Source organism: Gouania willdenowi, chromosome 20 (genome assembly GCF_900634775.1).
Source record: "Gouania willdenowi chromosome 20, fGouWil2.1, whole genome shotgun sequence".
NCBI classification, from domain to species: Eukaryota; Metazoa; Chordata; class Actinopteri; order Blenniiformes; family Gobiesocidae; genus Gouania; species Gouania willdenowi.
This window is the reverse complement of record NC_041063.1, coordinates 11,363,591-11,380,815: the sequence shown is the minus strand read 5'-3', so window position 1 is coordinate 11,380,815 and position 17,225 is coordinate 11,363,591. Positions and strand designations below refer to the sequence as shown.

The 17,225-nt window shown below is 36.4% G+C and overlaps 1 protein-coding gene across 1 annotated transcript; it reads right to left on the bottom strand.

Annotated features, from left to right (window-relative positions):
- Positions 1 to 1,387: 1,387 nt before the first annotated feature.
- pxdc1b (PX domain containing 1b) lies at positions 1,388 to 16,958 on the bottom strand. The gene is made up of 5 exons (XM_028434503.1): positions 16,489 to 16,958; positions 5,612 to 5,703; positions 5,378 to 5,495; positions 5,181 to 5,292; positions 1,388 to 4,064 (listed from the first exon to the last, which is right to left on the bottom strand). The coding sequence occupies exons 1-5, from the start codon at positions 16,742 to 16,744 to the stop codon at positions 3,941 to 3,943; spliced, it is 702 nt and encodes a 233-aa protein (XP_028290304.1). The 5' UTR covers positions 16,745 to 16,958; the 3' UTR covers positions 1,388 to 3,940.
- Positions 16,959 to 17,225: the final 267 nt, after the last annotated feature.

Sequence of the window (17,225 nt, the reverse complement as noted above, 5' to 3'; positions counted from 1 at the left end):
ATATATATATATATCTATATATATATATATATATATAGTATATACCACTGCACTAAACACTGTTTCTTTTCACTTATTTACAAAATAATTTTTTTTTAAATGTCAAAATATCACTAGTTCATTCCATCATTATGCTCTATTTTTGTTTTTAAATTGTAAATTATTTTCTAAGTAAAATGTTGTAGTCGGACCAAAGGTGGTACTTTGATTCAGAAATAAGAGAAAGGGGGAACTTGAGTCAAAAAAAGTTTGAGAACCACTGCTTTAGAGCATCAAATTTGGGCCACAAGAGAAAGTAAAAATGACAGAGAAAACATGAATTATTGTGTAAATGACCAAATAATCCAGTTTTGTTTCCTTTAATTCCTTGTTTATGTCACATTGAACGCAGTCATCTTTAATTGCAAATTTTGGAAAAAAAAAACTCTCAATTTTCCCTCTAAATGACACAAAAATCAGTTACAAAATCAATAATTTTTAAAGTGAATTGAACCGATATTGAAAACTAGGGCACAATAATGTTGAAATTGTTCTTTTTTCCCCCCCACTTCAGATCAAAATGGTCCGTATTTGGCCCCTGAACTAAAATGAGATTGACACCCCGGCTAATCTGTATGTTAAGGGTACGAACACTGTTTTCTTTCTTCCAGTTAACTTCAATACAACACTTTTATGTACACAAAAAGTCAATGCGTCATTGTTCAGGAGGAGAAAAAAAACAACCTTCTCACAAAAAAAACGAGCATGAAACTGTTAAATTCCATGTTAAAAAAAAAAAAGAGCTGCACTTTCTCACGGGCTGAATAGTGTTGATGATTGTGTTCCTGAATAGATTCATGTGGAGTGCAGGGCCTTTCTGCTTAAAGCTCGTGCCAAGTTTGTAAAGGCTGAAGGCTTCTGTATTCAAGAGGCTGAAAAAAAAAAACCTGTCCTGGACACAAGTATTTAGCACACGTACATTTTGTGGTCCAGAATGCTTCTTGCAGTGGAAGCGACGTCAATGTAATGACAAACAACTTGATATAAACACACATTTTCAGCCTTTCAAGTTGTATTCAACTGAGTTCTACAGCCTTAGTTTTATGAATACAAGTGCTCTCCTTAGAAGGAGCATGAAAAACATACAAAGGTGTGAATTGAAATCAAGCGTTTGCCTTTTTTTACGCAACTTCCCCGCTTGTAACTTTTATTAAAGCTAAATAACCATTAGAGAGAATGAAACCTGTTATCTGACAAGCTTTTACTCATGTCACCTCATAGAAATTGTGTCAAATGACAACACGCAACACAAATGTGAGAAATATTTAGTTTACAAGCATTAAAAAGACAAAGTCATGGACAACAGCAACATGTCAAATAACAATAATTAAAAAAAAAAAAGTCCAACTTTTCATTTACAACTTTATTGAAGTAAAAGACAGTTTACCAGTATCAAAGTAGGTTCTGACTTTGTACACGTTTTTCTTTGGAAAATAGAAAAAAATACTTTGCAATATTCTTATGACCGTATATCTGTCTATAATTGCTGGTTCTTTTATCGTAGCCCATACTACAAATTTTGACAACCCTGCTGTGTCAAAAAGCTATTAAACAAATCCCGTTCTGTGGGTGTGTGTTTTGAGTTTTATTAAATGATTAAAAATGTTCCACAAAAAAATGGGCAAGATGAAATTGAAAAATACAGATTCTTTTTTTTTTCTCTAAAAAATAGAAATTATAAATTAAAAAAACAAAATTATCGAACAAATAGTAAAAACAGGTTAAACTGTGTTATTTAATGATAAATATTAAAATACGTTATTCAACATTTCACCGTTGAGGATAAACTTTTTTTTTTAAGTGTGTTCTCTATAACATAATTTCAGTAAAACAGTTTTTCGAACAGTTGAATATATTCAAACTATAATTGTATGTGTACAGTATATATATATATATATATATGTATCTTTGTTTATTGATTAAAAAAACCACTAGTTCCTTATATAGTTACACACCAATCTGTCCATTACTTGATTTACCTTTTGCAGCTAAATGATAAAGAAGTTATTAGTTATAATATTTTGTTACACCAAAATCTGCAATTAGACAAAAGCACTGACGGAAAGAAAACCCAAAACTGCAAACTCACAAATGTGTCCATGATCAATAAGCTCCAACATTTTGGTCAAAATTGACCCGTTATCATAATAAGATGCTAACAAAAAGCTAACACAAGAGGAAGACTACGTTTTATGTGCTTGTTTATCAAATGCTAAGTAATTGTAATTGTCTTTCAGGGGGAAATAATAATCGTAATTTTAATTGTAATGGGGAAAAATGCATGTCAACGTAATCATAAGTGAGTTGTAACTGAACGCGGATAATTGAAGACAGAACAATTGGCACAACAATGACTGTTGGCCTAGATGAGTTACAAACCACAGCAACAAACACTGCACTTCGTCATTGATTCTGTATAAGATTCATCAGCTCTGTGAAGCCCCCTGCTGGCCTGGAAGCCCAAACGACCCGTTTCCAACCTTTAAATCCAGAGGTACATTCATAATATTTGTGTTAAATATGATCTGTGAATTCTAACATAGCATTAGCTGGTACAAAGTTTAGTAAAAATGACAGAGTGCTGGTGAAAACACCCACACACAAGGGTTTATAACAGAGTTCTTCTTCACAGGAATCAAAGACTAGTGCTAACACTTTATGGAGGGGTTAAACAACTTGATATAAGGCTTTGCAGATGCATCACAAATCTCCGAGCAAAGCAGCGTCACAGAGGTCCAGAGGAGAATAGATGAGAAAGATAAACAGGTCAATAAAAAAGAAAGAGTGCTGCTCTGAAATACTGAACGGCGCAATAAGTTAAACCTGCTTTCCAATCTCGGCTAATGTGCAGCTCTCTCCCTATTGGTGATAGACATTATAAACCATCCATTCAATTATTTATCACCACACAAAGGCAGCTTCAGAAGCATAGAAGTCCAAACGTCTCGTTCCGCACAACTTTTTCTTCTCCTGATCGTGGGAGATTCCAAGTTTTTCCCTGTTAAGCCAAGATAGCGAGATAGTGAGATTTACGTCCAGTTGCCACCATGTGATAATTTCGAACAATTACAACAAGTAACCAAAGGGTTGGGGGTTTCAAATCCTGCTCTATCCAAGTCATTGTCATTGTGTCCTTGGGCAAGGCACTTTACCCACATTGCCTCGTGTGAGTTGTGCATGAACGGTGGTGGTGGTGGTGGTCAGAGGGGGCGTCGCCACGAAATGGCAGCCACGCTTCTCTAGCACCACTGGTATGACTGGTGTGAATGGATAACGGCTCTGTAGCTTCTGTAATGTGCTTTGAGTCTCCTTGAAAAAAGCGCTATATAAATAAAAAATAAAAAAAACATTATTATAAATCTGAGTCTGATCATGCAGAACACTCAGCAAGGAGAGCTCATTTTGGTGACTTCTTTTTATCTGTCATGACCCAAAAAAGTGTTAAGGTTGAGCGTGTAGACGTTGAAACACAAGACTCCTACATAGTTGGTTTCTTGGAGCAGTTTTTCCTCCATGATTGAATATCTCAGTGAGATTGAGATCACTGAGATTTGGAGACCTTCTTCATGATGCCATCATTAGGTATCAGTTGTTTTCAAATTGAATGAGTAATGGTTGTCCGTCCTTGTTGTGGTGGCGACGGCAGGTTGTTTCGGTTAGTGTAAAAACAACAAAATAAGGCTCCGAATTAGGCACGACGGTGGCTTCACACAAAATGGATGAAAACAAAAAGCTGCTACATTACTTGTATCACACTTGGTGCCGTTGTGACCAACTCCAAAAGGCATCAGAGACTGCGTAAAAAAACGAGCAGGTAAGAGCAGCGTGGCATTGTTTGGTTCCATGTAGGAGAGAATCTTCTTTTTGATGACTCAACAATCCATTCACAGGTAACTTGTTCTCACTCGAGGATATCCGTCTCAAATGGGACCAGGTGGTAGTAGGACAGATTGGTGACATAGGCCTCTGTGTCTTCATCACACATATCTGCTTCCATTGGCAAAAACTCGGTTCCATCCTCGTACCTGCATAATACACAACAGATATATCAGCCAAAGTAGTACAAGACAGGTCTCTGTCAACTATCATGGAAATAAAACATTTACTGTATTGATTAAGGGCCTTGTGTTTACTTGTCTACGCAGTAATTACCAGAGGTGTAAAAAGTACTGACATATCCTACTCAAGTAGAGGTACAAGTAGAAGTACAAGAACAAGTAAGTCATACATAAAATACTCAAGTGCAAGTAAAAAGTAGCTCAATTAAATAGTACCTAAAGTAAAAGTTACTAGTTTCTTTCACCTCCCACATTTATTTTTGTTAATAAATCTTGCCATGGTTCCCTTCCATACAGTAAACATCTCATGTAGAAACTTAAAAAGGAAGAGACCAAATCTACCACAATTGAAACTTCATTTATTTTCCACAAAGGCATCTGTATAAAATGTACAAATATTTTTTTTTAATATAATAACACCAATTAATTCAATTCAAAATTTACAAAAATTCTCGAACTCTAAGTATAGCAAAATGTATGAACTCAGTGCCATGTGGTTCACAATATAAAAGGTAGAAACCACAACCTGAATCGAATAAAGTGGCTGGACCTTGATTAGAAATGGCACAACTAAGAACATATGGCTTCTGTTCAATGCGCAAAACATGAAAATTTACTCAGTAAAAGTTGGGTGTAGAAATATAACTAATTACTTCTTTTAAAATGTACTTAAGTACGAGTAAAATGACTGATTTAGAAATACACTCAAAAAAGTGCAAGTACACATAAAAGCGACTCAATTACAGGAACGTGAGTACTTGCAATCTGTTACTTTCACCTCTGGTAATTAGTGTCACTAAAGTCAGAGAAATAGCTAAATATTGTTGTCTTCTGTGCAGCACTAAGAGGAATGTCTTTCTCTTTGGCTTTCTACACACCCAGGGAAGGAAGGGGTGCACTGACACACTTCCTCTGGTTTCTTCCCTTCCCAAGCTCAAAAATTTACTCCAAAGCACTGAAAGATTTTACATATTAATGCTTTTACACATTTAAACCTAAAGGCAGTCTGGTACACTATTTTGTATCCGTTTTTGCATTGATGTTACTAGTTTACTAGTAAGCATGAATCGTCATAATACTCACATGTGTTCTACAGAGTCCGTTGATGAGGGTCTCTCTTTCTCATCAGGAATGCTGTGATCAAACACTATTGTTTCTGTGTTTGCCAAACAGAATCCATTGGACCGCATTATTTCTACAAGATACACAAGCAAAAAAAAAAAAACGTCATCAGCATACGAGTTATCATGGTGATGCAGTGATTAACCTATTGTACAAACCTGATATCTTGATTGGACTTTGAAAGCATGGCTGAATTCTGTTGACTTTGTCATTCCTCAGCACTTGGTCCAGGGGTGAACGTTCAAAGAAAGTCAACATTACCTCTGACCTGGAATACTGAAAGATTTTGGACAAACTTGCTTGAGTTTTCCAAAGGTGTTTATCACAGCAGTGGCTTAGAGTTCTTACACTGGAGAACATTGGAAAAAATAAAAAATGGTTTATTTCCTAACCTTGCAAGGCATGTTGATGGCATTCTTCAAAAGTCTTTCCACCTCATTGAGCTTCTCCTCGATGTCTCTTGCTTCTTTGATTTTTACAAGCCCTGTAAAACAAAAAGTTACATCTATCAACTTATAAATGGGTTATCGCTGATCTGATGTGGTTTGGTCAATGAGAAATCTACATTAGAATGTCTCTAAGCCTACAGGTAGCTTTGTGACATTTGGTGAGGGAAGGCTTTTAGTGACAAATATAAAAAAACAAAAATAACTAGAATATTTGCATTTCCTGAAGAAAATGCAAGTGAGGATGCAGGTGCTTGCCTGCGTCGCACTGTATTAGCTTAGCATTAGTTAGCATTAGCGAGCATTAGCATGATCTTGCATTATCAATAGCATTAGCGAGAATTAGCATTAGCTAGAATTAGCATGCATTTGCATTAGCATTAGCTAGAATTAGCATGCATTTGCATTAACAATAGCTAGCATTAACGTTAGCATTAGCAAGCATTAACTTTAGCATAGCATTAAGTTAACATTAGCATTAACCTAGCAGTGACATTTGCCAAGCAATAATATTAGCCGAGCATTACCACTAACCTAGCATTAGCATTCGCCGAGCAATAGCATTAACCTAGCCATAGCATTAGCCTAACATTGGCATTAACCTAGCATTAGCACTAACCTAGCATAGCTAAGCATTAACCTAGCAATAGCATTAACCTAGCCATAGCATAAACCTAGCATTGGCATTAACCTAGCATTTGCACTAACCTAGCATAGCTAAGCATTAACCTAGCAATAGCTGAACATTGGCAATAAGGTTGAAATTGTTTAAAAAAGGTTGAAAAAGTTGAAATGGGTTTAAAATTTTAAAAATAGTTCAAATGGGTTGGAGGTAGTAGCTGAACATGTTAATGGTTGAATGGTTAAAATCAGTTGAAGAATGGCTTAAAGGGGTTAAATGTTGAAAAAGGCCGTGACATCAGTAAATTGGCATGGCCGCTCAGAATGAGGTTCTTTACAAACTGTTCCTGAAGGCACCATGAGTTAACCAGAAAAAGATTGTCTGGAGAAAACAACAAGACCCGAGTGTGTGGGAGAGTCTCCCTGGGCTCAACAATGATTTAACCAATCATTCTTCATCTTCATCTCCCAGGGTATGATGTCATCACCAATGGACATTATAAATGGATGAGGTCATTCATTTGCAAAGTGTGGTCCTCAGGCTGCCATACTGAGTACTTCCATGTGACCATGTGTTGCAACATTTGGTTTTAAAAGCAGCTACAGTTGGAGCCTCATCACTGTGGCTGCTTGCTTCATCTTTATTCTCCTCACCACATCCTTTTGTCACCATGACTGTAAATAATACTTTTGCTGACTGCTCACTCATCTAGTTTTGCTAAATGTGCTGAGTTTATCTTCCCTAATACCTCTTAACAACTGCTATCACCATCCCATGTTGCAAAAATGTCAGCAAACAAAAATAGCATATTAACTCATTTTAATTATATCACCAATTTGCAGAAAATATATGATGATATTGTTCATATAAAATGTTAGCCTGTGTTTTGAAAATACGTGAAAATACTTTATTTCATAATGAATTTATGAAGAGATACTTGTTTGAGCAAACTTGTGAAATTTGCAGTTTCAGAATCAGAAATGTTTTATTTGCCATGTACAGTTTTGAGGACAGTACAAGGAATTTGACTTGGTGGTTGGTGCACAAAACAAGCAACAAAAAGAAACAAAAGAAATAAAAACAAAACAACAAAGAACAACCCAGCAACAATAATAATAATAATAATAATGATAAATATAAAGGATGAGGGATAAATAAAGGATAGATAGAGAATAAATGATAAATAGGATAAATATAAATATATATATACAGTGCAGCAGGTATCAAGCTGGCGGAGGTGGTGATCGGGTGGGGGGGGTTCAGTGGGTGACTTGGGGTGTGTTCATGTGGATGGTGGCAGAGGGAAAGAAGCTGTTTTTGTGTCTGGAGGTTCTGGTCCTGATGGACCGAAACCTCCTACCAGAAGGGAGAGATTGAAACAGTTTATGACCGGGGTGGGAGGGGTCGGCCACAATCTTTCCTGCACGCCTCAAAATCCTGGAGGCGTACAGGTCCTGGAGGGAGGGCAGATTGCAGCCGATGACCTTCTCTGCAGAGTGGATGATACGCTGCAGTCTGGCCTTGTCCTTGGCCGTAGCTGCAGCGTACCAGATGGTGATGGAGGAGCAGAGGATGGACTGGATTGGTTTGGGTGCATTACTAACAACACTGTATACTTGAGGACAATTCAAGACAAGTTTAAGCTGTAACTTCATTACATTGCTTTGTTAATGCTTTTGACATGTGTTGCTGTTGTTTACATTCCATTATAATAAAAAAAAATACTATTGTGTATAATATTAGCTTTTAGTGTCAAAACTTACCAGCAATTTTGATCAATAAATTGCAGAATCAGAAATACTTTTTTTATTATTATTATTATCCTAGAGGCTCAAGAACTATTACAAATACAAAAATATTCCAAAAACATTCAAAAGTATTGGGAAATGTTACTTGCTCAAGGTTCTCGTGAAGTCCTTAAAAAAGTCTTAAAAGGCATTAAATGAATCAATCTAAAAAATAATGCCTTAATTGTCATTAAAAATGTTACATTTTAACACATAAGTATGTATTTACATAAGTATGTTGATGTTTTTGTTCGATTATCAGGAATAGTGTTTGAACTGTTCCGTTTCAAGTATTTTTTTATTAAAAGCATGGAACAACAAGGCATATATGCTTCTTTTTTTTGTTATACATAGGGGGATCATTTCAATTTAGGACAAACAGAAGAAGAAGAAATAAGAAAAATGAAAGTGACTCAGCAAGATAAGTATGCATATGTAAACTTAAAACAAAATGAAAATAAAGAGGTAGCACCCATGGAAGGAACTAGGAAAATGTAATAGAAATATTATGAAATCAGAGAAAAGCAAATAAAAACAAGTATCAAATGTAATTGGGAGTTTTGAACTGTTCCAATGTTCTTACTGTTCCAAGACTATTAATGGCCATACTTAGATTTATATCGTTCAAGTTGCTGATAACTGTGAATTCATCGGTTGAGCAATAAAAATTGTGGAAAAAAGTGATGCTATTTAAAAAAAATAATTCTATTAAAATGTATTATTGTAAAAAGTTTGTTTTAAATTTGTATTGCATATGCACTTTTTTATTGCTTTGATGGGCACAGTTTGAAACTTTCTTCATTTATTTGTACGTATAAAATACACTATTTTCTGAAAAATATTTTTACTGCTGTATCTCAATAATATACATGATTATTTTGTTTTTTTACATTCTTCCTCACACACTGGCATCCAACCATGATGTATCTCTTGATTGTAAAATAACATCCTATGATGTAGAGTGATTAAAAAAAGAAATAAGCACACTAAATATTTTTTACCAAACCTTGATTTAAAAGTATTTTTGACACAGTTACTGCAGTCGTGTGTGGAATGTAGATCAACAAAACATTACCATGCCTTTGTGCCGATTCTGATTTAAAATTGGAATGACATTCACTGTGTCTTCTTGGCATCACTGCCATAATCACATTCAATTTTATGGATCGCGAACGAGGTATTAAAAGCTTTTTGATGTGGTTTGCTCTTCAAACTTTCATTTCCAATAAACATATCAACCAAAAGGGAAAAGACAGAGCTGAGGGATCCGTCCTCCTCTCGAGACCAAAACGGGGTGGGGGTAGGGTTTTAGGGCTACTTCCCTTAAATCTCTTCTTGAAGGGGCCACTTCCTGTATCTACTTCCTTGTGATGTGAATAATTATGCAACCTAGTTTTCTATGACATTCAAAAAGTTATGCTCCACAAAGATATTAGAATCTGTAGTGCTTTTATGAATGTTTGATGTGTTCCATCACTAAAGATGCGGTTACATAAACACCAGCAGTAAGATTTAGTTTCTCATAATTCATTCGTTTGCTTTACCAGGCAAAGTGATCCAGTATTGGCAGATGTGCACTCAGCAGTACTACATATAATTAGAATGGCATTGGATGTTGCAAGCGCTGCATGTCACAGACATCCTCAAAAAGACTCTAATAAGCTTGTGTCACGTTTTTGACACGGTCATGCTGACGCTAACTCGCATCTTATTGGACACCCCAGTTAACAAACACACGATCAGAATAACTTCTGCGTGCAGATCCAAAGCATGCTCCAGATATAACAACAGCAATTTCCTGTGTAATTTCTTTGTTATTTTAAATATTAACAGTTAAAGCTGCAGTTTGTTTTGTCAGACTTGCATGAAATCAACCATGCTCGCCCTCTTCTCCTTTTTTCCAATTCACCGGTATCCTTGTGAACGCGCACAACTGTGGAGCTATTAGCAACTTTTTTCTTAATAGAGACAAGGGACAGATGTAGGGACTTTATTTTGTGTTATGCAGTTATTGTTATTGTATTAGCAGTGCCATGTACTCTGATTATTCATCCTTTTTTAGTCCTTTAAACCAAGTTGATTCATCCTTTTCCTTGATTAGAATTCAACCATCTGATGTACTTCAACCAATTTCTGAGTTAAAAAATATTAGTGCTCATCCAGATGGCTTGGATGCCAAATTTCTTAAGCTGTGTCTTTAGATACCAGCTTCATTCCACTTATCTAGAAAATAGCAAGAGGGGATTGATACTGATTGAAGTAATTTCTATAATCTGTACCGTTACTAAAATAATAGAAAAAATAATATTTCAACAATTATATAAATATCTCAATCATCTCAATATTTTATTACCTTTTCAATCAGGCTTCCACTCTGGATAATCTACAACAACAGCCTTAGTTAAATTTCCTAATGATGTGATCTCCTCCTTTGATCAAAACCAATACACAGGTGCTACGGTATATTTCTTGACCTTTCAAAGGCCTGTGATCTGGTAGACCGCTACTTACTATTGGACAAACTCAATGCATTAGTGCTTAGCATAGATCAGGTTTCTGCTTGCTTTGCCGTGTAATCGTTGTGTCCAGGGCTTTTATTAACACCCGCCAACCGCGGGTAAAAAATTTACTTTGACGCGTAACATTGAAGCCTTACTAGCCATTTTGGCTGGTGAAGAACGCAACAAATTCCACTGCGTCTGTTTGAATCGGCAGACTGCAGAAACAATGCAACAAGTCATTGTTGCCAGATTGGGCTGTTTTCCGCCAAGAAATTTGAGGGTTTTTGTGTGTGTTTAGATTTTAAAATGTAATGTATATCTGGCAACACTGCTGGTTGTACTAATCCCACATTTCCCATGAACACTATGTCGTGACGTGTCATACAACAATTGGCTACGTGCTTACTTTAGCGTAATTGTTATGGTTTGGTATCGGAGAAGACAAACGGAAAGGCGCAAAACAAACAATATGAGCTGAAACGAAGTTGTAAAATGAGTTAGAAAAAAACAAACAAACGTGCAGATATTTATTGTTGAAAACCCTGAACTGCAAAAAAAGTAAGGCTGCTGCCGACAGGGAAAATGTAGATGAAAGAGGATCTAAAAAGAAGAAGAAATTGGGGAGTTTTTTTTACTAAATGGATGTCGGGTCATGAGTGGCTGCTATTCGACCATTTGTTCACCTTTAAAATGTGCACTATACAGTTTGTGGGGAGTGGGATTTCTTTACATTTGAAGAGCATGCGTGTTAGTAAAACAGTTTTTTTTCTCTACAGCACATGTACTTCTTAGTTAGTACTGATTACTTCTATTCTTTCTAACTTCAAACAGCATTCCAGGAAACCAATTTTCAGTTACGTTTGTTTATTAAGTTATGAGAATATACTTTATGTAGATTATTTTAGCTGGCTGGTGATCTGAAAAGTTCATTTAAAGCCTCGGTTGTGTCCAACGCTGCAATGGAGACTACTTCTGCTGGATTGTCCTACTGATGACGTGAACGTGCATCGACTTTAGTCAGGCAGCCAATAGTAACACTCCAAAACAGCTCATGGAGCACTTTGTTTGTAAAAAGATCTCTGATTGTCTGAAAAGTAGCATCACGCTCCTGGATTTCTAAAGATGAAATACAGAACCAAGCAATGTCAGATTTCTCAAACAGCTTGATGGATGGATGGTTGAAACAGACTTTATCTGTTTAATATGAAATAACTTGAAAAATAACAGTAGGCCAGTGGTTCCCAAACTGGGAACTGTAAATTAAATGTAATTGCACATTTTAGGTTATTTTCAAGAGTTTTTCAGAAGAGTAATCACAATGTTGACCTATTGGCCCATTGACCTAATACAACATTTTGTTGATTTTTTTTTTTTTTTTTTTTGGTGGGGGGGTGGGGGGGGTGACAAAAAGAATAATGGTGTTCCACATTAGCCTGTAATTCCAATTTTCTGCTCGTTACAGTTGACAAATGCTCAACAACTGCACTATTTAAACTACAGATTACATTTTTTTTTTTACAAGCGTGGGAGAATGACTGGAAGTGGAAGTAATGTTGCTGAGCGTTTCGTTCACATGGAATGTGAGCAATCGCTTCCTGTCTGCATGCGGTCTGAGGTCACATGTGAGGTAAGTGTTGTGAAGCATTAACGGAGCAGCGGGACTAAAAATGGGATACACGCTCCTCGCCCAGTCAGCAATCATCTCATTCTCATCATGACATCAGGCTGTAAAGCTCTGCATGCCTTCGTTGTTGCCTGGACTTTGCAAAGAAACAGCAAAACATCACCAGAGCCAGCAGAGGAAGTAATACATACTGAGAAGTTATGATCGTTTTATATACTGCTTTCAGCATGCAATTACATAGGATGCGAATGAAATATTCAACATGGGTTAAAACATTTTTAAAGACCATTATGTGGATTTTATTAATCCTGTAGGTCTCTATGAATTTCTAACAAGAATCACTACAGCAGCAATACATTGACATCGAACCTCCATTTCTCTCTTCATGGTGTTCCAGATACAAAAGCAGAAGAATGCAAATAACCTTTTAGTCAGGAGCTCTAAAAAAGACTTCTAGCATGCAGGGGCCATGCAGCTCCCAACAACACCATCAGCTATTCTGGTGCTTGGACAGGAAGCATTTAGCAGTCACTGCCAAAAAAAAGGACGTTTACAAAACACTTACAAAGACACCGTGAGTTGAAAAAGAAAAGTGCCTAGGAGACTGTGGGGACATGGTAAACACAGGACAAGCTGAGAGCTCGGCCAACTGGGTAACGCAGAGTGAGGGGGTTGTGGGTGCAATGCATTGGTGGTACCTCAATGGCCACGTTTACATGGGAGCTTTAATTCCTCTTTAAAGCAGAATAAAAGTTAATTCCTCTTTAATCTGATCTTATAAACACACATAAATCCTAAAGCTAATTTAATTCGGAATTACAGTTAATTCCAAATTAGGTTGTGTGTCTATTCTGTTTTTAATTCTGAATTAGATAATTCCTCTTCCTTGTAAACACTTAACTTGGTTAAAGTTCGGATCGTTTTGCGCTTGCGCGACTTGCGGCGATGATGCGCTGGTGACGACATAATCCAAGATGGCGGCGGCCCGAACTCTAGCCTAGACTATTTAATAAGAGCCTTAAAATACATGGATATAATGAATAGCGTGGATGGACGGAAGCATAAACATGCGGACTTTCACACAGACACACACGGACTTATTAAATGAGCCACGAGTTTTTCTAAGTGTTGGTTAAGCATGAATCATATTTGACTGTTCTGTGTTATATTAACAGTAGTGTGTTAGTTTAGGGTCCTAAAACCAAACAGAAGTGTGGCTTCAGCGTGTAATGAGAAGTAACTGTGATGAAAGTGTAGCTCAGATAAGTAAAAATGTCTGCTTGAGGGCCTGAGGTGGCAAAAATACGAGTCTTCAGTACTCAAGTAAAAGCATAGATACTTCAATAAAAAAAATGCTCTGGTAAAAGTAAAAGTATTGAAGTTGCTCCCCGACTTGAGTAAAAGTAAAACAGATGCCCCTTCAGTAATAAGACACGGTTTTTAAACCTCTATATCATACTGGTACATGGAAACAAGTCACCTTTGAACTCCTGGAGAATTTAGAACTAATCATAAATACAAGTTGTAAATAAAAAAAATGTGTCAAAACATGCTCAATTTAAACCCAAAGCAGCATTGAGTTTAACATTTATTTTTAAAAACTTGAAAATGTTAACTATAAAACTAAGGGATCTGCCGAACAGAAATAAGATCAAACAACCAAAAACATTTTATATAGCCTTAAGAGAATCATGTTGTCCAGATTTCTGGAATGGAAAGTAGCGGCGTGTTGAGTTTGAGTGACAAGATCTTCAAAGTAACAAGCTCATTTTGAATATGTAAGGAGTAGAAAGTAAAAAAATAAATAAATGAGTAAAAGTAAAAAGTCGCCAAAAAAAAAAAAAAAACATACTCAAGTAAAGTACAGAAGATACCAGAAAAAAAACCACTTAAGTACAGTAACAAAGTATTTGTACTTTGTTACTTGTTATCTTTGCCGAGGGCCACATCATTTTGTACACCCCCCCCCCCCCCACCCCCCCAAGTAAACACCAAAAAATGGCTTCAAAAACAAACAAATAAAAAGAGAACACACAAAACTACTCAGAAAAAAAAAATCAATAAAATAGTAACAGAAATATGTATTTAACAACAACAAAAATGACTCCACATTACAAATCAACAACAAAACTACACAGAACAACAATAAAAAATACAGACAACATAATGACACCAAAGCACCAAGCAAACAAAATACTCCCAAATTACCGGCGGATTAAAAATATACAAAATGACAACATAAATATACAAAATAAAAACAAAACATGACTAAGCCCTTTGTTCTTTCCTGTATTATTGCTCAGATTCGTCATTATTCTGAATACTGTCATGAACGTCGATAATGTGACTCTCCTTTCCACAAGACAAAAAAAAATAAGAGAAAAAAGAAAAGAGAGAGAGAGAGAAAAAAAAAAAGATAACGTGGCTCTCGGATTAGACAATCATATTTTTGTGGCCCCCACTAGACTTTCCCTAGCTGATATTTAGTCTCAGCCCCTCTCTGCTCTTTCCATGGCACTATTCTGCCGTCCTTTCTCCGTGATTCCCTCCTTTCCGATGGGACATCAGTCATAAGATATAGCCAAAGCCTTTTTCAAGTTATAGCCCCCCATGGAAAAGCCCAGTAAAACCTCCATCTCCAGGACTGCAACATCTCAGATGTGAGTAGCCGATTTCCCCACAGAAGCCAAGCCTGTGTTGGTACTTTAGGTATTTCCTCCATAGAGAATCAAACTCTTAAGCCACAAAGATGTGAAAGCAGATGTTGTGGATCAGAGTGGAATATACTAAACCCTGAATAATGACTATGATTTGTTGGATGCTTAAAAACCCAAACAGTGACAGGTCCGCTAATGTAATATCCTTTTGGGGATGAGTTGAATATTAACGTTTCCAGTCCAAACAAAACACGGCTGAGCGGCTCAGAAGGTCAGAGCAGCCTGAAATGTTGACTCCCCCCGCCCCCCTCATTTCCCAAGATCAAAAGTTATTTAAAGCTAATACAGGTAGTTAAAAATGACTGATTCCTAACACAAATGTTAGAAAGATCAGGCGGTAATCCCTAAAATTCACAAAATGCACAAATCAAAAGAATAAGAAAATAAGATACAACAAAAGCACAGTTGTCACAAAAAAAGCATTACTACACTATGCTAATAATGTAGACATGGAAAAACAAAAACATGCAGTTCACAACTTTGGTTCACGAAGGCTTGATCTTCAAATTCAAAACAAGAAGTGGATTTTAAAATGGAATTTAGTTCAATTACAACTTTTACTTCAACAGTAAGTATACAGTCTCCTTTGCAAAATGTAGCTAATTAGTGTGTCCTAAAATGGCCTCTACAGGATTAAATGATCCTGTTTCAATAAATGACCAAAAAAAAAAAAAAAAAAAGTAGTATTTTATTGAGCAATAGTAATTAGTTTGTGGTGAATTTGTCCAAAAATTTACCTAAAAAGGAACTGCCCGGTTATTTTTAAATTAATTGTTAAATCTTTCCGATTATCACCTGCAATGTGCTCCTGTACCCCTGTTTGGGAACCACACAGTATAGCAACAGTTACAATATTAGATTACAGTTTAAAATAATAAAATCTGATAGTAGATATTCATTCATTTGTTTTTTCTCTTTGGCCAAAAAGTTAATCACAATTATTATTATTATTTTTTAAATCAATATTCTAATCAGATCTATAATCGCAATTATTTATCATATTAGGGAAAAATCTGGGTTTTTATTGCACTACCTTTAAACAAACAGTATGTGTACAGTTTACAATGCAAAATTAAGCTTTAAAATAGAATTTTAATTTTAAAAATAATTTACAAAAAATAAATGAACCCAAGAATTTCAAATGAACCAAAGTCTAACTGAACAAATACACTATATACAGAGAGCAGAGCCCAGATTTTAAATGTAAATATTGCAAAAGATCAGGTTAATTTAATCCTGGCAACAGAAATCCTGATCACGATTAAAATTCAATTAATTGTCCAGCCCTAGACTGGAGTATTCTGAAATAAATACATTTAAAAAAAATTGTATTTTCGGATTATTTTTATTTATTTTATTTTTGGGTTAAAACATGTTTATAGTGTGGGAAAGACAGGAATGTATTATATTATTAAGGTTGTAGCACCACAGTGAATGTTTTTTTTCTGTCCTAAACTGAGCTCAAACTGAACTGTTTTCATTCCCTGGACAAAGGGTGAAATACCAGCAGCATTAATATGCATATAATTATGATGTGTGTCCGTGTATGAACCCTGCTGTGACGTCACCCACCTTCTATGAGGGGACACTTGGACAGATGTCCTCTGTCTTCAGGGAAGGACTCCAGCAGTCTTCTGATCAGTCTGCCGAGATCGGAATAACTCCGGTGCAGATATAAAACGTTTCTATCGGACCACTCGGTTCGGATCTCAAAGAAGTCCTCCTCCTCTCCCCGCTGGTTGATGATCAGTCTGCGGATCCCGTTCACCCAGCAGTCCCGGACAAACATGTTGACGAGGGAAGTCCCTTCAAACACAGCCGATGCCATGCCTCCTTCAGTCCCGCATTGTGGGCCGGACAGTCCGGGTCCTGGTCCTGGTCCTCGTCCTGGTCCGAGCTGAGGGACACATGGAGGAATCTCTGAGGAAACTTGTAGAAGTTTAGTAGAGGATCAGCCCACACAGTCTCACACTGTGGATGACAGCCTTTGCTCAGACGTGGCATGAGATGATCTCCCTGACTAAAGGATTCAAAGTCTTACCTCATCTCTTTTTTTTTTTTTTTTTTTTTTTTTACAAAAGTCACACTAACAACTTTAGATCACCGCCCTTTTAAAGCACCAGGCTAAAGCGAAGTCCCACCCTCCCTTAGTCTAGTGCACGTGTCAAACTCAAGGCCCGGGGGCCAAATCTGGCCCTTCAGAGCATCCGACTCGGCCCGCAGAGAAAACATGCATCATTGTGTAAATCACTAAATAATTCAGTTGTATATTGTTGTTAAAAGAACTCTGATTTTTATTTTTATTTTTG